The 27,686-nt window shown below is 44.5% G+C and overlaps 1 protein-coding gene across 7 annotated transcripts in view; it reads right to left on the bottom strand.

Annotated features, from left to right (window-relative positions):
• Positions 1-27,686, bottom strand: part of syngap1b (synaptic Ras GTPase activating protein 1b) — an 88,487-nt gene that overhangs the window by 53,788 nt on the left and 7,013 nt on the right. For 6 of the 7 annotated variants that reach the window (XR_003798314.1, XM_029259888.1, XM_018739714.2 and 3 more), the window contains exons 2-3: positions 17,212-17,345; positions 10,894-10,999 (exon numbers count right to left, since the gene is read on the bottom strand). Coding sequence is in view for 6 of the 7 variants with exons in the window: in XM_029259888.1 (XP_029115721.1) it covers positions 10,894-10,999; positions 17,212-17,345 (240 nt within the window). In the remaining variant the exon portion in view is untranslated. Of the gene's footprint in view, positions 1-10,893; positions 11,000-17,211; positions 17,346-17,813; positions 17,879-27,686 lie in introns of all 7 variants that reach the window. The other variant, XM_029259886.1, reaches the window with a different exon arrangement.

Here is a 27,686-nt window from a genome sequence, read left to right as displayed (position 1 = left end):
GAAATATAAATAACAAAATGGAAGTACACTGTCAGGAACATTGTTCTCTAGGGACAAGAATTTCCTGAGAGTTTGGATAAGATAATTCAGTGTGATACCACGAGTCACCTTCACTATAAGGCAGAGAGAACTGAATGTCCTCAACCATCAAGATTAAATCTGAATAGACTATAAAACGTAATTATTTAAGTATATTATCACTATAAAGAAAAATTTGCATAACTTCCACGTCGAAGCAAAACAGTAATTTAGAAATAAATTACACAGGGTGTATGGAGTTTACTAACAGACTTACAGCTGCCAATCAATCATTATGAGTTTGGCAGGACAAACGACCAACGAGCACCAACTGAATGACCCAAGAACCATGAACTGACAACGATGAAGCCTAAAACAGCCAACGGGAGCCTAGGAGACAACACAGCTGTGTTTGACTAAACCTTTGTTCACCACTGCAACCAGACATTAGCTGTGACAGTAAACATCAGCGCCTACACAATATTCTCCAGGAAGCCAGGTCTAGCACAGCAGGTCAGAGGTTATCCCAATTTATTTTTGTTCAAAACACACCCCTGGACCAGAGGCTGATCCACTGCAGTTTATCACAACTGCTGGAAACCAGTGGAGGTTTAGGAATGAATCACCAGCTTTGTAGTGATTTTTTGTGGCGCAATGCTATCTGTACCAAAAACACAGGAAATGAACGCAATAAATAGTAAATGTCTCACCTCGTAAGGTAGTAGACTTCACAGATGGATGTGATGTAAGAATCAGACTACTGTCATACTCTTTCAAGGCTTTGCACAAAGAGTAATCAAGTGATATTTCATAGTCCACAATACTTGGAGAAGACAAGGAAGCGTAAGCTTGGAGTAGTCCTTATTATGCAGTCATCATGTCATATTTTCAAAATGTAAACCCTGAGAAAGCAACAAAAATGAGTAATAACCAAACTAGCAAGAAGGTTAAAAACACTGTCCTATACATAACACTGATATTTAAAGGGCACATTCAAGGGGATAGAACCACTTTTCGTAACTGCTGAGCATATAAAAATGTTCCCTGTTTGGTACAAGCGGAGCTGAGTATATGAGTGCACTTTGTAAAAGATGTTCTGTTTATTTTGGAAACAGGAGAAGGTGGGTGGATGACTATTAACTGTAATATTGTTAATGTAAGTTGTTTTCCCTATGTTCTGCGAATGCAAGTGCTTCGACAATAATTTATTTACAGTCACGTCCACAAAGCATCTCGTGTTCATTTTTTTTTTAACTGGTGATGGGGGAAATTAAAGAAAAACATGTTCTAATGGGGAAACAGGGACACCACCCTTGCCAGAGAGGGCACAGTGAAACACATGAGTACAGTGAAAGACTTTAACCAACAGTGTAGATATTTGATTACGTGAGAAGTAAAACTGACGCAGAGAATGGAGAAGAGGCACCGAGAAGACGATGTGGTTCATACTTACGCTGAGCTACCTGCTTACGTAGCGTCAGTGGGCTGACGACTAGCACGCAAGGGTTACACGTGTTTAAGTGAACTTGATGCGGTTGCGCCGCTTCCTCCCTTAGGAACCCCCACCGGCGGGGAACTGGGTTCCTGGGTGCCGTGTGCTGTGCTGTGCTGCGCTGTGTCCTCAGCGGTCCCGTTTCCACATCTGCTCGCTCACTCAGCCATTAGGCGTGCGGCGCCCTCGCTGACCATGAGCCTCCGCGGGAAGGGAAAGAGGAGCGAAGCGCTCCGGCATGACAGCGCCCACGCACTGTACTTTCGTCAATGGATACGTGCCACTTTGAGCTGCAGCACTGCTGTTTGCCAATGTTCAATTAGGAGCCTAAGGGGAAAGCTGCCGTGTTTGGTTATCATAGCTTGTTTCTGTGTACTGTGTGTGCACAAGACAGACAGAGCACTGGACGGTGACTTTCGGAGGAGTCCAGATGTGCAGACTGTCACAAAAATATCGTGTGTATGCGAGAATTTCTATGTTACGTGTGCATCAAACATGTAACCACGGTTCAAGGTGGCGATTTACAGATTCCCCGTTAGAGGCTCGTGCCATATCCATGTTCCCATGTGTACAAATGTATCACTGAGTAAATTCTCAACTGCCTTTGATCCTCGATATGCTTTTGTTGAGAGTCACTCAATACAGTAATTAAAATAATTTTGAATTTCAAAGGCAGTTGTCTTGTCAAATGATAGCAAGAATAAGAGATGACCACTATTAATCTGAGACAAAATGAATGAAAAGGCAGTAAAGCCAGTATCATCACCACAGTGTAAAGGTTGACTGTGTCGTAAGCAAACCAAATAGATCACTTTAAAATTGAATTTTTTTTCAAAAGCTATTACTGACAAAAGTTCACTTTTTTGTACAGTTTGTGCTGTTTTTTCAGTTTTTTTTCGGGACAATGTATCTAATATCCTTTCAAGAACCATCATGATTATAACATTTGAGAATATAATGCTGTCAGTAACAGAGCAGTAATAATGATTACTAAAAAATAACAGCAATTATGCAACTATATTTTCACCTTTTCTGATTTTCATAAATATTTGCAAAATCACAAAATGTGTCATCATTTTCCTGCCATTTTTAACAGCTATGTGCTGAAAGTTAATTATCCAAAATGGCGATCGGAAGAGGAAGCTCAATAGCAAAGTGGAGTACTTTGAGGTCCTACTATTTCACCTGTGTGCAAGGCACTTCATTTCAATTGTTCCAGTCGAAATGTGGGATGTCAACCACAAGTGATGGAAAATCTGCTGAGCAGAGGTCACAAGCAATGTTATTTAAAGAAAAAGAAACTCCCATTGCAGCTGGTGCTACATATACATAATTTGAGTTTCCCTACACACACACCGTCAGGTCAATTCAAGCCACCATCTGCAGAGTTAATTATGGTACCGTTCTGTACGGCAGTGCAAAATACGTAAATACACGTATTTATTCACAAAAATCCATTTTTACTTTCACACAAGTTGCAGTGATGTGAGAAAGACTTGGTAGCGCAGTAAAAAGTAGTAAGAAGTAAGTAAGAAGTAAAAAGTGTACTGTGGAGAATGGTAAAGAGGAAGGTTTTCACATGAGCTCACACATGTTCCCCAAAAGTGGTCTGATGTTCCAATGTTCTTCAACACATCACCCGTTAGAAAAAGCAGTTGTAGCGTCCGGACGGGAGTCCGACACGGACGCGCGTTGCTATTACGTCCAAACACAGACGAAATATATAATGACTTCACGTGCAGTGTGAGGTTAGACGTGTACGGTGAGTATTGTAAGACACTCGGTGGAAGTGAAACAAGAAACACGAGACCAGGAAACACACACGGTGTTGGAACTACGGTGAACAGTGAAACGCTAATCTGTGAGTCTGACCGCAACCCTGAGACGTGACGAAATACCGGACAGGAACGATGGACCAGGACTGAAGAACAAGAGGCAGGAACTGACGGGACGGGCACTCGGGACTGGAACATGCACACCTAGGAAACAAACTGAGGGAACAAGAGACTACCAATCGCCAACGAAGCACAAGAGAACTGCTGATTAAGAATCCGCGACTAGTTCTGCTCCGCTGGCTCCTTTTATACCTCCATGTCCTACGAGACTGTGAGGTGATAGGTAAGCGTTAGCTAGCGGCACTGAGTGGCGCCGCCTCTGACCAGGAGGGGCAGTGACCCCGTGGGATGTGACAGTACCCCCCCCTCCAGGGGCGGCTCCAGCCGCAGAACGCCGGCGGGTAGGCGGTCGCCCCCGCCGTCGCGGAGCAGGCCGATCTGGATGACACTCATGGAAGTCCTCAATAAGAGCTGGGTCCAAGATGTCCCGTGCTGGTACCCAAGACTGCTCCTCCGGCCCATAGCCCTCCCAGTCGACCAGATAGTACAGCGTACCCCGTCTCCGTTTGGAGTCCAGGAGGGCCCTGACGGAGTAGGCAGGAGAACCATCCACATCCAACGGTGGAGGTGGAGAGACTGCTGGGCTCTGCAGGGCGGAAACACAATGGGGCTTGAGGCGCGAAACATGAAACGTGGGACAGATACGATAATGCGAGGGCAACTGAAGACGGTAAGAAACCGGGTTGATCCTCTTCAGGATCTTGAAGGGGCCGATGAAACGGGGGGCAAGCTTCCTCGAGGGCAAATGCAGTTTGAGATCCTGGGTGGACAACCATACTCTCTGCCCTGGCTGGTACAATACAGTCCTACGCCTTTTGTCGGCCTTCTCCTTTTGGTTGGATACCACCTCCTGGAGACGGACATGTGCGGATTCCCACACCGACTCACTCCTCTTGTACCAGTCGTCCACAGCTGGCAACCCACTGGTCTCCATCGTCCACGGGAACAGCGGAGGCTGGTAACCGAGCACACACTGGAAAGGAGTTAAGTTTGTGGACGAATGGACCAGGGAGTTCTGGGCATACTCTGCCCAGGGGAGGTATCTGCTCCAATCCGCTTGATTCTGAGCACAGTAACTCCGCAGGTAACGTCCAACCTCCTGGTTGAGGCGTTCCACTTGCCCATTAGACTGTGGATGATAACCAGAGGAGAGGCTGACTGAGACTCCTAAGCGGGCAAAGAAGGCTTTCCAGACCCTTGAGGTGAACTGGGGTCCCCTGTCCGAGACGACATCCTCTGGCAGGCCATACAGCCGGAAGACATGTTGGAACAGCAGTTCCGCGGTCTCCAGGGCTGTAGGTAGACCTTTCAGAGGAATCAGTCGACAGGCCTTGGAAAAGCGATCTATGACGACCAATATGGTGGTGTTTCCATCAGAACACGGAAGATCAGTAAGGAAGTCCACCGCTATATGGGACCATGGACGGTTGGGAATCGGGAGTGGCTCTAAAAGCCCTGCTGGCAGCTGCCGTGGGACCTTGGCCTGGGCACATGTGGTGCAGGCAAGGACGAAGTCTCGTACGTCCTGTCTCATGGATGGCCACCAGAAGCGTTCAGCGAGAAGCTTCAAGGTTCGGTTGACCCCTGGGTGTCCTGTACTTGGACCATCATGGGCCCAGTGTAGGAGCTCGGACCGAACAGTGGACGGGACGTATTCTTTGTCTTGGGGCTGCTCGTTGGGACCGGGTTCTTGACGTTGGGCTGCTTGGATATCGTCCAATAAAGCCCAACGGATAGGAGCCACAAACTGCGTCGGGGACAAGATGGTGTCTGGTGGGGAGAGCTGAGGCGATACCTCGAACAAACGGGACAGGGCATCGGCCTTGCCGTTCTTGGAGCCAGGACGATAGGTCACCGTGAAACGGAACCTGGTGAAGAACATGGCCCACCGCGCCTGTCTGGAATTGAGCCTCTTTGCCTTCTGCAGATACTCCAGGTTCCGGTGATCAGTTAACACTAAGAATGGGTGCGTAGCCCCCTCTAACCAATGTCTCCACTCTTCTAAGGCCATCTTTATGGCTAAGAGCTCCCTGTTTCCTACATCATAATTCTGTTCAGTAGGAGACATCTTGTGTGAGAAATACGCACATGGATAGAGCTTCAGGGGACTTCCCTGGCGCTGTGAGAGCACTGCCCCTACCCCGGCCTCAGAAGCATCAACTTCCACAATAAAGGGCAGTTTGGGATCAGGGTGCTTCAGGATTGGGGCAGAAGTAAAACGCTTCTTTAGGTCTTCAAAGGCCTGACTCGCCTCAGGAGTCCAGGTCAGGCGCCTAGGGGCTCCTTTTAACAGAGCAGTCAACGGGGCTGCAACGGAACTGAAGTTCCTTATGAAGCGCCTATAGAAATTCGCAAAACCTAGGAACCGTTGCAGGTCCTTTACTGTCTTTGGCTGGGGCCATGACAGAACTGCCGAGACCTTCTGTGGATCCATCGTGACCCCGTTGGGTGTTAGGATGTACCCCAGGAAATCCACAGAGTGCACATGGAACTGGCACTTCTCCCCTTTCACGTACAGCTTATGTGCTGCCAGCTTTTGCAACACCTCCCTGACATGTCCAATATGCTCCTCACGGGACCGAGAAAAGATCAGGATATCATCCAGATACACTAATACTGAGCGATTAATTAGCTCTCTGAGTACTTCATTAACAAAAGCCTGGAATACGGAAGGTGCATTCGCCAGGCCAAAAGGCATGACCAGGTACTCATAATGGCCGAGGGCGGTGCTAAAAGCGGTCTTCCACTCATCCCCTTCCCTAACGCGAATCAGGTTATATGCGCTCCTAAGGTCCAGTTTCGTAAAGATGGTAGCACCAGAAACCTGTTCGAGGGCCGACGTGATAAGAGGCAAGGGGTGCGGGTACTTCACAGTAATGGCATTTAGCCCCCGATAATCAATACAGGGGCGCAAACCCCCGTCCTTTTTCTCAACAAAGAAAAAGCCAGCGGAAGCTGGAGAGGTAGACGGCCGGATGAATCCGGCTTCTAGTGCCTCCGTTATATAAGCCTCCATTGCCTGATGTTCAGGTTGAGAAAGAGGGTATACCCGCCCCCTAGGGGGTGTAGTGCCCGAAAAAAGATCTATAGCACAATCCCAAGGTCTATGAGGAGGCAGTTCTGCAGCCTTGTGTTTGCTAAACACCGCCACTAGATCTGCATACTCCCTTGGAAGCTGCAGGGGCAGATCTGCATTAGGGCTCTCTATGGATGTGGAGTTACAAGACGTCTCCAGGTGTTTGGGACACTGCTGTCCCCAAGACAGCAGTTTCCCCTCACTCCAAGAGATAATAGGGTCATGGGTGCATAACCATGGGTATCCCAAAATAATGGGGTTATCAGGGGACTTAATCAGATAGAACCATATCTGTTCCTTATGGAGTGGCCCTACCTGCATAGTAACGGGCTCTGTGCGCTGCTCTACACGCCCCGACCCGATTGGAGCGCCATCAATAGCTTTAACAGCCAGGGGTTTTGGGCATCGGGCACAGGGCAAGCCCCAGGACGCGGCCATATCATGATCCATGAAATTCCCTGCAGCGCCACTGTCTACCATAGCTTTCGTCTGCTGCTGCTGGAAACCCCAGGATACTGTAACTGGTAATGTCAACAGGGAGGTATGGAGAGATACATCACTCACCAGTAAGTCGGTCCGTTGGGATCCACGGGGTGGCCGCACTGGGCAGGAAACCTGAACGTGATCCGCAGCTCCACAGTAAAAGCACAAGCGTTGCAGAAAACGGCGCCTCCTTTCCTCCTCTGTCACACGCCCGTTACTGAGTCGTATTATTCCCTGTCTGACGCACTGTTCTTCGAGCCCTGCACAGCTGACAAGGTTGCGTGCTTGAGCCGGCTCACTGTCCACAGGGCTGTAGGGCACCTGCTGCCCTGGCGGCGTCGGGGTCCGGCTGGAACCGGAGTTGCTCCGGTAATCCGGCGAGAACTCCTGAGAGAGTGGTCTTGACAATCGGGGGCTGGATGTCTTCTCCACTGGAGACCAGGAACGCACCTGAAAACTCTTGGTGCTGGGGAAGAACTGTCTCTCTGTCTTTCTGTCTGGGCTAGGGGGTGACTCAGGAGAGTAGGGCCCTGGGAACAGAGAGGCTGGACTGGAGATTGAGTATTCTGTGTAATTCTGGTTCTCACCTCTGCTACCTTGCAAAGCCTCCTGGAAGGGAACGGACAGCTGCTCAGTAGCGCTGATCCCATTGGTCTGCACAGGGCTCGTGGGCTCCGCGCGAGGACCCGAGGAAGCATAAAGACGATCAAAAAGACATGTCCGCCAATCATCATGCGTTTGCGAACTGGTCGGATCGGCGCCCCGCCCACCGTGACTGAGGAGTCGTGTCAACTGCTCCAACTGATCTGTGAGGCGGCTAGCGGCGTTTGTGCAAACCAGGAGTTGTTCTTGGTTCGCCTCTGTCAGATCCGCCAGCTCACGCCATTCCGCTGAAGTCATACTAGCGGGCGGATTCTTCTGTAGCGTCCGGACGGGAGTCCGACACGGACGCGCGTTGCTATTACGTCCAAACACAGACGAAATATATAATGACTTCACGTGCAGTGTGAGGTTAGACGTGTACGGTGAGTATTGTAAGACACTCGGTGGAAGTGAAACAAGAAACACGAGACCAGGAAACACACACGGTGTTGGAACTACGGTGAACAGTGAAACGCTAATCTGTGAGTCTGACCGCAACCCTGAGACGTGACGAAATACCGGACAGGAACGATGGACCAGGACTGAAGAACAAGAGGCAGGAACTGACGGGACGGGCACTCGGGACTGGAACATGCACACCTAGGAAACAAACTGAGGGAACAAGAGACTACCAATCGCCAACGAAGCACAAGAGAACTGCTGATTAAGAATCCGCGACTAGTTCTGCTCCGCTGGCTCCTTTTATACCTCCATGTCCTACGAGACTGTGAGGTGATAGGTAAGCGTTAGCTAGCGGCACTGAGTGGCGCCGCCTCTGACCAGGAGGGGCAGTGACCCCGTGGGATGTGACAGCAGTACGTAATCCAGAGTGACAGCTGAGTCGCCTACTTTGCTTCACCAGTGATCAAGACCACTGAGTACACTTTTTCAACCTAGGGGAAAGATACTTGAATATGCCTTCACTTTGTAATGTCTTAGCAACACATACAAAGAATCGATGCTACACAACTGTTCCCAGCGAAGAGCAAACACTGTTCTTTCGGATTCATCTTCGTCATTTCATTAAAAAACTTGACAAAATCGTGCTTTTCACTCAGTGTGTCATTATGTGTTAATTCTTCATCAAAACAATTACGCAACAAAGGCTCTTTCTCCACGAGCGTCCGCTGCTGCACTGTGGTGCGATGTCCTGAATGAATTAAGCACAGACTGCACATATTAATAAAATAGGCTCGTATGCCTTATACCTCATCTGATTCAGTGTTATTGCAAGATATATCCTTTTTCAGCCACTGCTAAGATGAAAACAGCTACAAAATATTATTTATTTGTTTATTAAAAGAGCTCTCAAAATGGATGAGCTGTACTTAATACATCTTAGTGTTTCTCAGTGTCCTTCAGTAGTTCTTTTCAACCAATAAACATAAGGAAAACACGATATGACAATACATGGCCTTTTTAAATAGGAAGAAGCCTGCCATGTGTGGTATAAATTTTTTAGCAGTTATTCTACACGCTGGGAGTCTTTGAAGCATAAAGTCATTCAGAGTGGCATGCTTGCCTATACATCTCAGAAATGCTGTGAATACATAGCACAAATTTTTGGTTGGATTCCATAGCATGATGGAAAGGTGTAACCAGCCACAGTACTGTTGTTAATTTTGAGACCTTCTGAGATTTGCATGGGGGGGGTGTGGTGGCGCAGTGGGTTGAACCACAATCCTGCTCTCCGGTGGGTCTGGGGTTCGAGTCCCGCTTGGGGTGCCTTGCGACGGACTGGCGTCCCGTCCTGGGTGTGTCCCCTCCCCCTCCGGCCTCACGCCCTGTGTTACTGGGTAGGCTCCGGTTCCCCGTGACCCCGTATGGGACAAGCGGTTCTGAAAATGTGTGTGTGTGTGTGTGTGTGTGTGAGATTTGCATAACCCATAATAAGAAATGGATTTTGTGGAAAGCAGGCGACCCATGTAGTGTGATTTCTGGATTTGAGGAAATCGGTACATCCGAACAACAGTATGAACCTCAGCAGCATGTAGTCAATGTAGGCAGAGAGATTACTTGCCTTTGCTCCCAAACAAAAACAATTAAACACAGAGAAGGAACAATTACTGAATTACTGACAAATTCATCACAGTCTTCACACAAAACTGTACTAACCATACAAAACACCCAAACTGAGTGATAAAGACAGCAGTTATATCAGTCATTGCTCAAAGAGACTGAAGTCTTTGCTCTTGCTATTTTCTTGGGAGAAATGTAAAACGTACAGCAGAGCTGTTAGACATCACAATCCTAGACCCACCCATGTTTCCACACGTGGGAAAGACTTTCAACAAGGCTGCCGGAAAACGTATAACATCCATTGTCAAGCCAATCCAGTTCAGAGAAGGACATAGACTCAATAAAATCGTAGTACATCAACTCCTGAATCCTCTCCAAGGGGCAGAAACGCTGTAACAGTGAACGGCTGGCAGAATTGCTCCAGCACCCTTGTTTTAAAGCTATTTTGCTTGGCATTCGCAAAGCAGGATAGATGTAGCAGAACAGTGAACAAGTGTCCTCCATTAATTATGCCATTTTATGTGAATTACTTTGATATCAATAAATTGCTCTTATATATTACAATTTCAGAAACAGAGCTTTCCGGTTAATTAAACAAGCTCTAGTTTAACAAATGATGCACTATCTCTTCAGTGCATAACCTCAAAGGGACAGAAGTAGGCTAAAGCTCATAATATGAGATTTAGATGGTTCAGATAAATGATTTTGTATGGACATTCAGATGTTGGGCAAGCTACGCAAGCTAAATTGTCAAACTGACCGCAGCACACTCTTGCTTCGCACGGAATCTATTGCTGGGAATACTTCTGTAATCCAATATGCAGAACGACAAGGATCTCAGATGCCATTACAGAAGAGCTGAGTAGCCACAGGACCTTAGAAACACCGAATTCAGACAAAGATGTTTGAAGCTCTGCGTGTGGGTCTGTCTAGATGTGAAGAAACGTAATCTCTTCTTAGTGTTAAGGTTTGTCAGTGCATATGTTCCGCAGTAAACCAGTCCCAGTCAAAATGTGCTGTCTTGTGCTCTCAAAGCATCGGCTTACATCCTGCATGGAAAATCTGTGTCAGTGTGCCTGTACAGTTACAGGATGAGGATAGTGCTAAAGGGATTGTACTTCAACCCCACAGAGAGCGAGGATCTGTCAGCATGCACTGGGTGTCAAAGGAAGGGTACCGCAGGGTGTTAAGTCCATGTTTCTGCACACAGCCTCCCACCCCTCCCCCCCAGGGAACCATGTGTGCAGATGGGCTAGTGCCTCGCTCACCGATCTCGGGGTGGTGCCTCCCCTCAACAGGCACACTGACGGTCCTGCGCAGCAGCTTGTTCCTGTGCGGCTCCGAGCGACGCTCTCGCATCAACAAGGGGTGAACCTGAGAGAGAGAGAGAGGGTCAGTCACAGCTGCAGACCGGCTGCTGTCTTGCAGGGGTGCCCAGCCTACTTGCTGGTTGTTTATCAGGCACATAGTGTTCCACCTGAGCTCTTAATCATCCAACTGAGCTAATTATGAACATAAAAGTGTGCTTGTCTTAAAATCCGGTGGAAAATGCTGCATTTCCAGGACTCAGTGTGGCAGGTTTTGTTGTACAGCAAGAAGACGTATCATACCTGCAGATCTGTACCTCTGGGCTTAAAAGCACATTAGCAGAGGTCATTCCCTGCTCTTTTCTAAGCATATTATGGTTTGCGCATTATGCGTGCTGAAATACATTAAGAATATTAAAAAACAGATTGTAACATGTGAGTAACACTAACCTACAGCAGTCTTTGAAGTGGGAAATGAATACCAACCTTGTGACTCCTTACTAAATCAAATCATACCCAAAGCATGAGCTTAGAGTGTGCAGTTCAAGGTTTGGGGGGGAAAAAAATTTCTGTAGCAAGGACCTTTGGTAAAGTCACACCAAATTCATATCTCCTGCACTATTCATTATTTCAACCCCCACGCAAAAGCCTGTCTATCTCTACTGTGTTCGTCCACTGTTGACACAACAGAGGTCAAGGGGAGCTGTCTGTGTTACATTCTTATTTGACACAGTTGCCAGGAAGCTAAAGGAAGCTTTGCTGCAGAGGCTGACTAATGTACCTCTTCACAGGTAACATGAGCATCTGGAGTACAGGGAGAGCTGGAGAACAGGTCAGCGCTTTGGGATCCGATCCACAAAAGAGGAAGGTGATGGTGCATGCCGTAACTATGCAGCTGACATATGCACACAGTATCCTTTTACACAAATTTAACGGACATCTAGATGCCATAGGAAGGTCTATATGGGCCTTTTAACGTGACCATCAACAATATTCACTTTAAAACTAGCATATTTAGAAAATGAATATGAACAGAAGTTCATCAGAGCAGATTAGAGGTATTATGGACAGTAAACACTTTCCTTTGAGTCACAATATTTAACTTAGATTTAATTTAATTTTGAGCTGTATAAAAATATCAAGGTGGGTTCAGTTAACTGAACAAATTGAGCATAACTATTCTATTATTTTTTTGGAATTGGTGTGTACACTATAATAAGAACCCCACTGTAAATACAGGATAAAGTCACACATAGTGTTTGAAACATTTGCATAGTAAGTTACATTGAAATATACAAAACATAGCCTGAGTAAAGCATTATTATACTTAATAAATTTTTTATGAGCCAAAAACAAACAAGAATACAGCTCGCAAACTATACTTTCTCTCCTAATGAGTGGGACTTTCTTCTGAGCAATTATATGCCAATATGTTCAATTTCATGGCATATTTTATTAATGATACTTTCTGCAAGCACTGTATAAAACATGTGTCTTGCTACTTTAAAAATAAATCAAACATTGTTTATTAATGCTCAGCAATTTATGATCATATTTCTGGCAGTCACCTTTTAATATGGCAAATGCATATCCTTCCATTTGTTACCCAACCACACATTGTAGGGCAAGACAGCCACTGGGGATTGTACACACATAGAAGAAATGTCACATAGTATCAGTAATGTATAACAGTCACAGCCCATTTTCATTCTGCCAAACTGTGCAGGCCTCTGTAGACTTTGCTGGGTACCATTGCTGGCACAAACAAATCATTACCATTTGAAATATGTGCTGGTTACCATGTCCTGGCAGTGCATTAAATTACCCTGTTGGGTCAGCTGGTACTTCTAATTAGTCGCAACAGCCATGTGTTCAAGGTATTCCATTTTGAGAGCCCTAAAAATGCTCACGAGAGTTGCAAAACGCACATAACAGTTAAATATTTTCCTTTTTCTATTTATATTAATCATATCTAATCTTTCAGCTGGGTGGTCAACTGCGATATACTTAGTTGAACGCAAGCATTAATTTGTTGGCTTGCTTCAGGGAGTTATGCGCTTTAACTGGAACAAATTCAAGGAAATCTGTGGGGCTGGTCCTCGGGAAAATCAAATCAAGGAAAAGAATTTTTGCTTGGTGACTTGGACCTAAGTACAGCCTTTTGAAAGGAAGGCAGTCCTTTACGTCAGCATGACTCCAAGTTTTGTCACTAGTACCAAGCAGTGAGATCGTGTCTATCAATGAACCTTAATCTATGACCGAGCAAAAACCAAACAGCTGTCGAAAACACGGGAGAACCCTACTATGAGGGTCTTTGCAGTCTATGGCAGTGTGTCGTATGAGTGCGTAGCTCATAATAATTGGTTACTGGTCCTTTAGACCAAACTCGGGGTTTTCAATGACTCAAGGGGCCAAGAGAATGTCAGATACTGCCTTTCTATATCTGGCTCTCCAAGAATAGAGTTTCCAGGCTCCCAAGCTTCCCCGGTCTGAGCAGTCTGCCAGAGGAAACGTGGTTCTTCAGTGAGACAAAAGACGCCATATGGGCACCAGTGGAACATGATTCTGACAGTTTCTGATTCGTGGATCCCCTGTATGAAGACAACATGGGAAGGGAGTGGGTGGTTATATATTGAGAGCAGCAGATTCCAGGTTTGGTTTAAATTGGTCAAGCCTGTGAACGGTGACACAGGCAAATGGTACCAAAATGCTAAGGAAAAAAAAGTGAACAGGAGAATAAATGTTACCTCAATTAGCATTCAAAGATAGAAACAGCTTGAAACAGCTTTTTCTGAAATGCCAAAGACGGGCTTTACAAAGCTTGAAGGCCATAACAGTCCTATTTTGCCCGTTACAAAAGCATAGTTATTTTAGTGCAAGGATTTATCCGTTTAAATCAACCACCAAAATGCTATTTTCGTAGAAAACAATAAACTGGTCAGGGCACCCATGACAACCTGAACAAGCACTGGCTCTTTTCTTCTACCTGAATGGCGCTATTGTTATACACTATACGATGTTATACTTACAATATTAGACATTTATTCAGTATGTTTTTAATGGAGCAATCCAGATTAAATATTACGCACAAATGTACAACAGGGTGAACCTTCTGGGACCAGTATTGTCCACATCAGGCCTCTCTTTTTCACGTCTACACTAACGACTGTTCTTATTCCCATGTTAGCTGATCCCAACACCAAAGGCACAGCCAGTGTATTTTCCGTCTTGGCTGAAAAGCAGCCATGAGCCATGACATGACTTAAGAAGGACAGGGCTGCTCCAGCTGACGCAGAGCACGACGAGACACCACGGGACGTAAGCCGCAAGTCACAGCTGCCTCTCGGGGTCCAGCTGCGGGGAGAAGCTGCGAGGTGGAGGGTGAGCCACAGGTTTGTCATTCAGTTCAGTCTAATGGGCCTAACTGCGCAATGCCAAAGGCGGCTCTCTTCGGCGCCCTGCCCGGCATCACCTGGGAACGTCACACTGGCTGTGTTGCACTCTGCTGCCATTTATCTTCCAGACTCACCAAATACCAAAAAACTTTTGTCAGTGCTTTAAATTTTAGGCACTGGAATGAAACAGGGGGTAGAAAAGAAGAGTATACTGTATGTTCATCCAAATTTTGGCCACTATTACATGATGCATGATGTGTACATAACACAATATTTCAACATTCAAGAAAAACAGATTGCATTCCTTCATAATATTTCCAGCAATACTAACTCTGACAAATACACTCATTATCCAAAATCTTTTGACATTCATTTGCTAATACAGCCTAAAGAGGAAATGTTTAGCTACATTTCCTATGCTTGATTAACTTTTTCAGTGCATATTGATCTATTTAATGCACACTGAAACGAAATAAAAACTGAATGTGGCTCTCCGAGGGATTTGTAAAATATGTCTAATTATCTTACAGAACAGATAAAATAATCATTTCCTTCTATGCATACCTACTTAACATTCTGATTTGCGGATGTATTTCAGATATTTAAATGAAGGAACCTTTGAGCTTCTCTGCTTGATTTGTCAGTAGGAATATTTAATATGAATGCTACTGTACATGGTGTACTTCCAAAGTGGTATCTGCGTTCTGCTAAATGTATTTTTGCTTGCGTTTGAACACATTCGCTTCATGCCAGTTGCATGGTAAAACGGTATAAGGAATCTCTGGATTGTATTTTAAAAAACACTGCTGCGAAATAAAATAAAATGCGTCATCCTCCAAGCACCGTTTCATGATTACATACAAGACTGGGATACATACAGTATGTAACGGAATTTTGTTGAATACTGTCAAAATGCATTCTGTGTTTGAAATATTATGTCCCTCATTATTAGTCAACTACACGTGTGAGTCTTTTACATAACCAGGCAGCCCACCATTCCAGATGGGTTCCCATGGGTCGCGCATGTGTAAAAACACTAAGTATTTATGAGCTGTAGTTTATGCATTGTGACAAAGTTGGCTACGGGCAAAACACCATGGTGCTCTTTTGATTATGCGTGCAATCATTTATTCAAAAATCATGTTAACTGCATACAATACATATGAATATGCCCACTAAGCAACACTTAAGGCTTCAAAGAAAAAAATGTTTATTTTATACGTTTTTTTGTTATAATTTAGGAGCAAGTGCAGGCGTTTGCCCATGCGATGGGACTGTGCTTTGCAGTTTCTTGCGTAAGCGCTAGACAGAACTGAGCACAGCAGCCCAACACTGTACAGTACACAGTGCAAGGGTGCTCACTGGGTTTTTGTGCACATGATGAGGGAATGTGTCCCCTCTAACCATACTGCTGTAGCAGGGTGTAGCTGCTGAATTTTGTTAGTCTTGCTCCTCCTGCTGGTGACTGGAACAGACAGCAATGGGAAAAGTTGCACAGAACTGAAATTTGAACGAGGCAGGATAGAGAGTAATGGTAGAGTGTTGAGCCTCTGAACTGATTGAAGGAGAAATAAGATTTAAGATTAATCAGCTAAATTAGAGGTTTCTGTACTGTTCTGCAATCTGTAATGGAAGCTCTCTTATTGCAGAAACCAAGCCAAAGTCTCCAGTCTAGACTGATTAATCGCTAATGTGTTTTCTACACATGCATAATTGTGCTGTGTATAATTGTCAGCAAACATCTTTCACTCTTAGGCTTTTTATCCCCTTATAGTGCCAATATCCAGGTTGCCTACAAGCCATGATGGAAGATGCAGACTGAAACTACGAAAGAGAAGGGACACTCAGTGAGAAGGATTAACATCCCTCAAAGCACTGTCAGAGGAGTAGTCACAGCAGAAAAAAAGTGAGCTAGTCAGGGTGGCAGAGGCTTTTGTGTAGTAGCACTGAAGGACACACGACACAAAAACTATTGGAATTCATCTGAAAAGGACTTGGCAACACATGCACTGAAAAGTGAAATGTTAGTAATATTGTATGATAGTTTTAAAATCTAACTGAATCCGTTTTTTTGTCTTGATCTTACACATGGAAAAGCTCCTTGTTCCTCAAATGCTGAGTACAAATCCATAAAATCCACAGAGTCTAATATCCTTTTCCACAACTGACCGAGCTAGAAATACTGCTCCAGCAATGAAATGTTTTGAGAGACAGTCATGATTCAAAAAGTTACACCAATCTCTAAGTGTCACTATTCCAAAGGAGGGTAGTTAAGAGAGCGCAGGAATAAGGCAGTCTAGCCATTAGCTGAGATAACCAGTGGAAGTGAAGTGAATCTCTCATATTCCACACGAGATGAACGACACATATAAATATTTCAAGTTCATCCAGAGAGGGGTAATGACTGCCAGCCAGTCATGATTGATTTAAATCTCTTCAAAGCATTGTCTCATCTGAACACTCCATGAAATGGACAATAAAAATGGAGCAGATTTCTTTTTAATCATTTAGTCCTTGTCAATTCTTAGAAGGGGGGGTGCTGTCCAAACCTGTGTATGATTTAGTGTTCTGTGCCATCTGAGGCCGATACCTAATTCTTGCAGTCAGTAACTGTGGTAAATGCTAAAATTAACGGCACAAATCCGTAAATCATTCTACACGCTGTAAAAGGAAAAAAATAAAAATATTGTCATTGCTGGCTCTTTCCCGACAACAGCAGGTGGGAACACTGAGGTTTTCAAAAGGAGAAGCAGTCCAGAGTCCTCTCTCCACCTCTAGGATTAACTAAAGAAGCTTCTCCTGGTCTGACCTGACATGCTGACTTCAACACAGTGGGCAACTACAGTTGAAGAGAGTACTGCAGGGCTCCCCCTCGTCCACATACCTCCTCCTGGTCTAACATATAGAGCTGATTTCCAGAGATCATAGAGAGACGGGGGTTCCAGTCTGGATGGTCGTATGAAGGAGCGAGGGACGGGGCACGGGCCCGGAAGGAGGAGGTAGCAGCACACCTTGCATCTGCAGGAGTGACAGAGGAAAGGATGGGAGGGGGGAGGAAAAGAGTTCATTAGCAATACAATGCAGCACTGAGGAAGTGTGTAGCAAGACAAAGGAACAAGAAATAAAGCACAATGACCACTTCTCTTCACAAATACCTCCAGAAATACATCCAACACTTGACAAAGAAGTAATGAAAAAGGCCATGTTAAAAAAAATTAAAACACTTTCAAGACATGAAAACATAATACATGGATCTTTTATGAAACAAACGTATCACACTGTTGGTGAGGCAACAGGGAACTGATGTCGGATGCTGATGTGATCCACTTATTTTACTCAGCATGGAAATGGTTAATAATGGACACAAATGAGAAATTAGGTAACATTCAGTACCATTCAGTACTGTATTATTCCAGAAGTATCTGACCATCCACTGTGTAGCTGACTAGTACATTGCATTTCAATGTGTGCCCAAAATCCACGCACCTCTAATATCAATCTAATGCTGTTGCATTTCAGGACCACGGAGAGCACATGTACTGCAGCAGATTCTGTAGGACACAAATTCAGATACAGTATGAATGTGAAAAGCATATCACAAATGAATCAATGACCAAGTTTGAATCATATAAGATACAGAGGAGGAAAAGACTTCACTAAACACACAATCTGTACATTTTTTTTGGAAAACCTGGCTAACCACATATTTTGCTCCACCTAACATCTCAAAAGGTCACCAGTGAGAATTTTGTTCTTAAACAGTGTCGTCTTGAATAACAGAAATCCAACAAATGGGAACTGGTGTGCCCAGTGACATGAAGGAAAGAGACACTAAAGGATCACAATGATCCCTATGCTGGGCCCTCCCCTACTGTATCCCATAGACTTGACTGGAAAATTCTGGAACTAAATCCAGAACCTGGTAGAGTACAATGAGGCTACTTAGATTACAAGCTGTGTAAGACCCCAGCTCCACTAATTCCACCCCCCTTCATGGACCTCTTTCAGTAACCATCACACCAAAGAGAACATTTTCAGACTGGGGTTAAACCTACTCTTGACTGGAGAGCAAACACGGAAGTACCGCTGTGACAGACAGCGACCGTTCAATAGGCCTCTGCCTCTCCACCAGAGGGACCACGCTGTCGGCAGTGAGCAACACCGCTGGATGAGGCCTCCAGTTTGTGCCAGGCTCCATCATGTGGCAATAAAACAAGGACAGACTAGAAACCAAAAGGCCAGCGTGTTCAAAAGCGCCTTCATCCACTCTTAACACAGTCAGTCAGTTTGCTACAGTGCAGAACCGATGCTATTCCACAAGCTAGATGTGGAGAAGCTCCTCAAAGGCACTGAGACTGAAAGATGAATATTTTAAAGAGGTCACAGTACAGCGGTGTCTGGATTAAAATGCCCCCAGCTTGAAAGAGAAATGGTTTCTGCTGAATTTACAAGTCTTCGCTAACCCAATGGTACGGCACGGTTGCAAACACATCAAACGGGTGACACTGTGTGACATGCTGTTGCTCTGATACGAAGCCAGGTGAATTCACTTCTGCCCTGAAAATGCTCCACGGAGATGACCTGTCGGATTAAAACACGCTCGGTGAGGCAGCGCCCTTCTGCAGGATGTGCTCCAGTGGACCAAATTAAAACCTGAAGAGCAGCGCGTCTGCGTGTAGCTAATTAAGCTGAGCTCATGAGTTTTATTCTGTTTAGGCATATGCAGCAAACACCTCATGAGAAGTAAACTTACAAGAAAAACATGGATCACGTGAAAAGAAACTGTGGAGTTACAAGTCAGAATTGTATAAGCAACAGGGATCCTACTGGCAGTGATATAAAGCAGTGTCACCCTTGAGCGAGGCAGGGATAAATGTCATTAAGGTGCCCAGAAGTAATTTCTTGCTCTGACAAGAACTGCCTTGGATCAGATGAGGTCACAGATGAAGGGTATTAAGGGAACTTTTCAGATGGCCTCTGTAGGCACTGCAGTGGCCGGCAATCGTGATCAATGGGAATTTCTGTATTTTCGCGAATATCACTGGTAGCTTTATTCTAAGCATTTCCACATCTTAAGATGGTCTTCAAAATGTACCACGATCAACACAGACACAGTATATAGGACAAGAGGGAGGGTTCTGGTGGGTGAAAGGCACGCAGTGGAGGTTGGTGGTACCAAATTATACACGAAATCTGCTGAAATTCAACGCGTGACTCCCACGTACATGTTCATGTTGTTCAGTGATTTTAACTTCAATCTATATGAAAGGGTTAACGACCATTTCTGAAACTGGACAGTTTTAGCCGTCGTCGTCATCATTACACAAGCCAAAAGGGTAATGTTGGCTATCCACTTCGCTGAATCCCAGATAGCACTAAAAATAATAGTGCAAATCTCGCCCGAGGCAGGATGCTCACAAGCTAGCTGGCTGTCTCTGCATCCCCAGTATAGAACTCATGTTACTTTAGGCTCCTACAGAAAATGTTCTTGGAACAGATGTTGAAAAAAAATGTCTCTTTCGTTGTTAGCTACACAAATATGAATACATTTTACAGCAGGGGTCTTTGAAACTTTTTTGTATTTTTCAGGCACTGCAAACTTCAGCCATACTTATTGCCCATGTTTAATTGGGAAAAAATGGGAATGGTCACACTCGTTACTTATTTAAAGAAAAAAAACTTGGGTTTATGATCAGGATACTGAATGTTTCATGAGCTTTTTAAAAAAAAATAAAAAAACGAACAAGTGGGGCAACTCCGGTTTGGGCTCAGGCCCCAAGCAAGCGCAGCTCGGGAGCGAAGGCGGGTCTCTTCCCCCTCCACTTCTTTCTGTCCACATGGCGTCACTGTTGCCATGCTTTTCAGACTCCGTCCTCAACTCATAAAACAGGAAACAAGGTTACTGCCCAAGAGATGTCACTTCCGAAACACCCACTCCTGTTCGCTCTCGCTCTCCTGCACGCCCCCAGCCCGTTGCCATGACAACCGAGAAAAGAATAGAATATAAGTGAGTGTTAAAGAGACAGATGATCAGAGAGGGAGAGACAGGGGGACAGAAGGAAGCCAGGAAGAAATAGGGGAGAGCGATGGACTTAGAGGAAGAGGAATGGATCTGGTGAGGGGGGAAAGAAAGTGAGAGAGTTGGGGTACATGGCACACGGAGAGGGGGCTGTGAAGGAAGAGAGGAGTTGAGGCAATAGAGAATACAGACACACGAATGGGGAAGTGGGAAGAGTCGGACAGAGGTGAAGAACGAAGCAAACGAGAACCCCGAAAGGGAGGGCGAGAGTGAGAGAAAAATGGAGTGATGGAATGAAAGAGAGATGTAGAGGAAAGGAGGACACTTTTTTGGAAAAAGGAGCCCACATCTTGTTCCCATAGCAACACAGCCACCCATGAAATACTGACTAGTTCCTCCCTGTTTCTCTTCCCTTCCCTTTCTCACTCTATATATCAAATTAAAATTATTTTTACACATTACAACTTGGCTTAAATGTCTTTCACTCGCATTTAAACAGCCCGCAAAAGTTAAGCAAGTAAATGTAACACATGGATGGATTTTATTTTAAGCCTGTAAGTGTACAAAAAGTTAGTTCAGTGAAGCGGTTAGTCACATTAGAGGAATGCAAAGAAGGGCTGTTGATCGAATTAGAAACATTTCAACAATTCAAATTTGCAGCGTACAATTTAGAGAATTAACCAACAGACAACTTTCTCTCGAACTCGGTGTCAGCCCTTTCCAGATCTCACTCTTCATCTGTTCCTCCCCCTCTGTCTCCCTCTTTTACCCATCTGTTTCTCAGCCTTCCTCACTCCCACCTTCCCCTGTCTCTATCTACCTCCTTCTTCTTCCTTCTTTGTCCTTCTGTCTTTGCATTTCCCATTGGGTTCTGTTGCCAGGCCGATTTTTTTTCACTGCCAAACTCAACGGTCACGTTTGAGATTGAAACTCTCGCTGCCCACATCTCATGTTGGTATGTTGCCCTGCTAATGTAACTATGCTTATACGGAGAAGGAATATTACAAGGAGCGCAGGAAAAGGGGAAACGAAGTGTGATTCAACACCAAAGTGTGTACGTGCTTTGCGCATATGCATGTGAGGATGTATGAGTGTATGTGCGTACATATATATCCCGTTACAAAACCAAGCAACTACAGCCTCAGGCTGAGAATGCTGGACACGCCGGTCTCTCCTCAATGCGTTACATCATTACCTACAAACGGACCGATAACGTACAGTCAGCTTAAACGTTCTAACGGCCCTTCCCATCTATCTGAATCGAAGTTTTACACTAGTGAGATGCTGATCGTATTTACCAAGTTAAAGCAAATGCTGGGGTCCTTCCTGTGCCAGTTTCTCAGCAGATGACAGGTGAACAACAGCAAGCACATCATCTTGACAGTGACATAAGAGGATACGGAGATTCATGAATAAAGAGAGGATACTCCAGGAAATACAAAGACTGTGCAAGAATCTAATTATCTACTTTAAGTTACGCAGCAGGCTCTGTGACTCTTTTCCTGTAAAGTTTATTTTTAAAAGAAATACAGAGTGCGAGAACTTTGCAAATATGCCCGAAAGCGTGTTTGTGCAAGCACACATGTGTGTATGCGTGCCACCCTTCGGGTGTGTGTTCTAGTGAGAGACGGCAGATCGAGCTTTGGTCCTGAGAGATGAAGAATAATTATAGTCATCTGTCCTCAATCCAGAGATAGACTAAGAACTGTGTCATTGAATCATTACCCAAAGGGCACTTAAACACACCTTTCCTCCCACTCCCTGCATAAAACACTGCGCAAAGTAGCTTTTAAAGGGAAGTATTGTTCTCATCATTGAGGAAAAGCAACTTCTAATCCTAAACCACAAACAGGAAAGAAGGGGTCACTCCCATCTGGTGAGGATCCCTCTCCACAGGGCCATCACAACTAGTCAGGTACTGGCAGACCAAAAACATGAGAAATAGTACTCAGTGGAGTCACACACAAATTTTGGCAGGACAGTTTTACTAGGGCTGCTTCCACGTTGTGGGGAGAATCTCCCCCAGGCTTCTCAACGGCCGTGCGGAAACTGCCTGGGCCAATATCCCTCGCTTGCACTTGCAATAAACAGTACGCAAGCAAGCGGCAAGTGAAAGACAATTCAACAGTGTAACTGTAAGCAAACATTTTTCTTTTAGCTGACAAATAGTGAGAATAAGGGTTGTATATGATCTAAACTGCGCAATGAGCTGTAGGAGACAAAAATCTGTAGGACGTTACTGAACAAAAAACCATCAGCAAAAATGAGACAGTTAGTTATAGTTAAATACTAACATGTATGATTACATATTTAGGTGCATGTGTATTACATAAAACATTCCAGCTCGGGTGAAGCGAAATTAATTTTGAGACAAGCAAAACTTCAGCACAATAAAGAGGACATGCTTTGTTACTTCAATCAAACTACATTCAGTTGTAAGACTAAATACAACGCAAATCACAGATATAGGTATGCCCCCCCTTAATTATGTCATGTTGCCTTTTGGTATTTAAGAATAGCGAGTACTTAAATAAGAATTTAACAATAACAGGGAAGCCGGTGACAATTTGGTTAAACTGAGGCAAATTCAAAGTACAACAATATCCACTTTTACACTCAACTGAACCGACGATATTTGAAAGAAAACATCAAAGCAAACAACCCTTAAACCCATGAGCTTGCGAATGGCAATTTGAAAATAGCAGGGTGCAAGTGGTGCCCTCAAACCAGGTTCATTATGCTCACGGGTCCCTGCACACATTCTTTCACATCACACACTTCTGGATCTCAGACCAAACCCCGGATTTGAAACCACAGCTTTCGATAAAAATCCAGTCACGCCTTAGAGGTCTGAGCCCCTGGAAGGGAGGCATATCGGAAAATCGGACAGACCGCATTTTCAGCGGTCAACAAAGTGAATGCTACGTTAAAGAAACAGAAGGAGCATCCACTAACTGTTCTGGTTTTATCTGATCACCACAAGTTAAAGTTCCTTCCCTGTTTGAACTCCGCAATGGAAACGCTACTGCTGTGCATCATTTTCATATTTTTATTGCAAAAAAACTTGATTGCTTAACTGAATCGTATAACGAGCCTAATTAGCTAATACAGCCATGTGTTCATTGGCTTCCGTAACTGATTATCCAGAGAGGGCCGTAAAAAATATCACAGCTGTCCAAGAGAAAGCTCGCCTGCTGGATGGAACTGCCACGCTCCAAGTTAGGAAGAGGAAAGCTCTAGAAAAGAGGTAGCAAAAGCACCTGTTTCAAGGTAGCCCTGGTTATCTTTCTTTGGACTTAACATCGCACTATCAGAGCACTGATAAGACACCGCATGCCCTGTTCCAACATTTTCCCCCTCTGTTGAAAGCCTAGTGGACTTTCCAGGAAAGTCGTCTTTAAAAAGACGCACTGTGTTTGTTGGCTGAACGGCTCATTGATTCCCCAGTATCACAGTGAGAGATCACTGCAAATTCGCCCCTGGCTGCCTGCTGCTGCCTTTATAAGGACCCTGCTCCCGGGAGATGGTGATAAGTGGAGTAAGGGGAAACAGCAGAATATCCATGCAGTGACTCTTATGATCCGTGCAGCACTTGGAGCTGGGTGGCAGGGCGAAGTATTGCGCAAAACCCAAAATCTGGGATTTGTGGGATCTTGGTGTGGGAGAGCTCCCAAACCACAAAAACTGACCCTCAGACATTTATCGGAGAAACTCTTGAGTGACACCCTGCAAAAAGCAGTGATATTCAATGTGAAGAAAGTGTGCAGAACGCAACAGCTGTCCTCAATAAATCTGCCTTATACATTAATTCACTAATATCTGAACTTACAGAGTGTACAAATTCTAAATAGAGGGACCTCCACATACAAGAGAATTAAACTGTACAAGGTATGCCACACTCTGGATGAAAGAAGGCATCTGGTCAGACTCCTGCATTTCTTTGTTGCGTACATCTTGCCATAAACATCTCATTCTGGCACCCTTATTTATGTTAAAAAGAGAGAAGAACGTACTCCAAATAAATCACAAGAGCCTCGGCATCACTTCACCCATCCTCGGAGTACAGCCTCAATCAGCGTGGCTAACCTACATTTTGATTTCGAGAATGCCAACCACCTCCTGCTTCCCGCACTACTGGGGCTAATGTCATCACCATCCATCAGAGCAGCAGCGCAAATCCCACCCTGCTGCCTTCGTGACATACATAAAGGCACTATTTAAAAAAAAAAAAAAAAACCTTCAATTCCTCAGCAATTTCGAGATGTGTCATGTGTTGGGGTGTAGAAGTAGGCTACAAAAAAATTAAGAAGCAACTTTCATAGACGTCTCATAAAACAGATTATGTTTTTAACAGTTGAACAACTGTAGAAGAAGCAGTCAATTTCATGGCCTCCCCCTGCCCAATTCCTATTACACCGGTAAGGTGTATCTTTGCTATGATCTGGTGAGGACTCTATTTAACTGATGACATCAGAGAGAAGAGCTTTGCCAAAATTCAAGAAAATCATCACAGAAAACATTTCCCTGTCTATAATTACTCATGAAGTTACATTCGACAACCATTTTCCCTAACATTCACTGAGTTTTGGTGTAGAATAGATATGAACGTACTGTGCTGACAGAACTCCCGAAATCTCCTGTGGTTGAGTATACTATTGCATGGTTACATAACTAAGGGGTCGCTCTTCACTTTCATTTATCATTATTTCAGCTTATTCATTAGTTGGACAGTCTCATTCAGAGTGACATAACAGGCAAGCCTGGGGTAATGGTAGTGGCTGCTCATTATGGCAAACAGAACAGGGAGGAAAAGTGCGGCCAAATGCCTATTTGTCTTGACCAACAATCCTGAAGCTTTCCAACGGAATCAAGAGGAGGAGATCTTCAGCCTTCCCAACCCCCAGTAGAAGTGTCTAGCAATGCGTGGGCACTCTACACTTCTTTATATATCTGCCCACATGTTTGTCCATCTGGTTTATAGTTTGTATCCCTTCACGGTATGGGCCATGCCATGTTTTGGCAAGGAGAGTTTTGGTGACAGTGGCAATGATGAGTCACATTAGCAGCACCGTGTCACGTTCTTCCTATGTGAAGCTCGGAAAAAGGCCACTTCTCAAACTTTCTAATACAGGGGTGCCGGAGCTGGATCAGACCGGCTGCTCTGAGCCAGACAACTGGCTACATAATCTGCAATCCGGGGCTCAAGGCACGGCTTTGTGATGTCAGCATCAAGATGTGCAGTATCGAGCTCCAAATAACAGCCAAATGGATTCCTCCGCTTTCCTATGGATGCAGTTGGTGGCCAACCTGGATCCGGCAGAAACGGTTTTAACGAATACATTTTAATTCGCACCTGATTTACATGTGAAACATCACGTGAGGTGACTTACTGCACAAATATTACTTCAAAAGGGCAATTAAGAGCTGACGAAAAACAGATACCAGAAAAGACTGCTGCCTTCCCGCGTTGGTAACCTCTGTAAAATAAGATTCTAAATTCCCTCATTCATATCCTATATGCAGCTAGTCGTGTAATGCAAACTGGTTTACTGGCGGTGTGTGATAAATTGTCCGTTATCAAGAATCACGCGTCTGCATCCACATCCCTCCGTCTGTCCGTGTAACGCGCTTCTTGTATTGCTCTCGGAGATGTACGTCGCTTTGGAGAAAAGCGTCTGCTAAATGAATGAATGTGAAATGCAAATGTATATCCCTCACACTACCTGTAAGCAGCCTTACTCCTCTATTTCAGCTCGTACGGATATTCGTCCTGAGCCCTTTAAAATGCCGCACACTGGTAGCATCTTTCTGTTGAGCACTATGTTAGTATTCAGCCATATTTGTGTGTGCATACAGTCTGTCAAGCAAGACAATGAACAGGAAGCAAGCGCAGTGTGGATGTAATTGCACATGGCGGGAAACAAGACTATCAATGTGGCTTTCCTTAACCTCATAATGTACTGTAATTCACAGATTATCACTCAATCTTAAATCATTATGTGCTGTGACTACAGTTATAACATGCAAATGTGTTTACACGTTGGGAAAGCAAGAGACAGTCATCAAGAATTGCCGTGATCCCTGCATTTTTTTTAGCTGAGTCTTTCTGTAGGTCGAGCCAGAGTCCCTGGGGTTAGCGGGATATATCTGTTACACAGCGTCAGCTGGTTGATTCTGTATTTACAGGGTTTTATAAGCAGCGCTGTAGCACTGTAATAAAACAGCGAAAATCTAAGCAGGAGAAAAAACTATGATCTGAAGGCCAGCAAGTAAAGAACATTCTACGATCAGTAAAACCCAGTTTTGCTGGGGAAGAGAAAATTTCAAAACTGTTCTATAAGTCTCTCAGACCTTTAACAAGAAGGACAGCAAAGGGCTGCGTAGTGGTCTGAAATGTCAGCGTTTGTAGGGCTTATTGTTTGTATCACGTCTCCCCGCGTTATTAATTATAGGCGTTTAGAATGAGCACCACTAAGCACACTTCATTTCGTCATCGTGACTACGAATCTGAAGAGGGTCAACTGGATCCAGCTTCAGTACATGTTCCCACCTCTGAGAAAGTAACTCAAGCCCTTGTTAACATGAAAATAGATAAAAGATATTTTCAATTCAATTCAGTTCCATTCAGTTCAATTTATTTTTACAGAGCGCTCTTTTCACGCAGAATATGAACACATGATTAGCACAAATCCAAAATCACGGGTCCACCACAAGACACTCGTACCTCTAGGAGACAGGTAATTCCTGGAAAGCTAAAAACATTCTAGTATGCTCACAAAGTGTGCATGACAACATCATGATACCATGATTGATTTAATAGCACACCACATGACGGGAAAGCATGTTTTAATTATGAGGTTACATGCTATGCTTCTTTCCCAGTCTGCAATGAGTAATAAAGTCGCAAATCCCTCTATTTGCTTCAGGTAATGCTGCAGTGATTTAAGAACATCCATTTCCACACCATGATAATGTAAGGTGTAGCGCAAGCAAGTACTGTAATTTGGTGATGAGACATGAAGTGGAATTCAGCCCCTTTGTATGGCCCAAGTTCAACACACGGCCAATAATAAATTTGTTACTTAAGGACGCCATTCAGCCCACAGCACTCTGAATGAAAAAGCGTAGCCCTGATAGTGATTAAGATAAGCATATTTACAAGTTTGCTGCAGTAATTGTATGAGGACACTTTTTTAAAGTGCCAAATACATTCAAAACCTACATAATAATAATAATAATAATAATAATAATAATAATAATACACACACACACATTTTCTGAACCGCTTGTCCCATGCAGGGTCACGGGGGGCCAGAGCCTACCCAGCAACACAGGGCATA

Source organism: Scleropages formosus, chromosome 18 (assembly GCF_900964775.1).
Source record: "Scleropages formosus chromosome 18, fSclFor1.1, whole genome shotgun sequence".
Classification (NCBI taxonomy): Eukaryota; Metazoa; Chordata; class Actinopteri; order Osteoglossiformes; family Osteoglossidae; genus Scleropages; species Scleropages formosus.
Note: the sequence above shows the minus strand (reverse complement) of the source record. Positions and strands in the feature narration are given on the sequence as shown.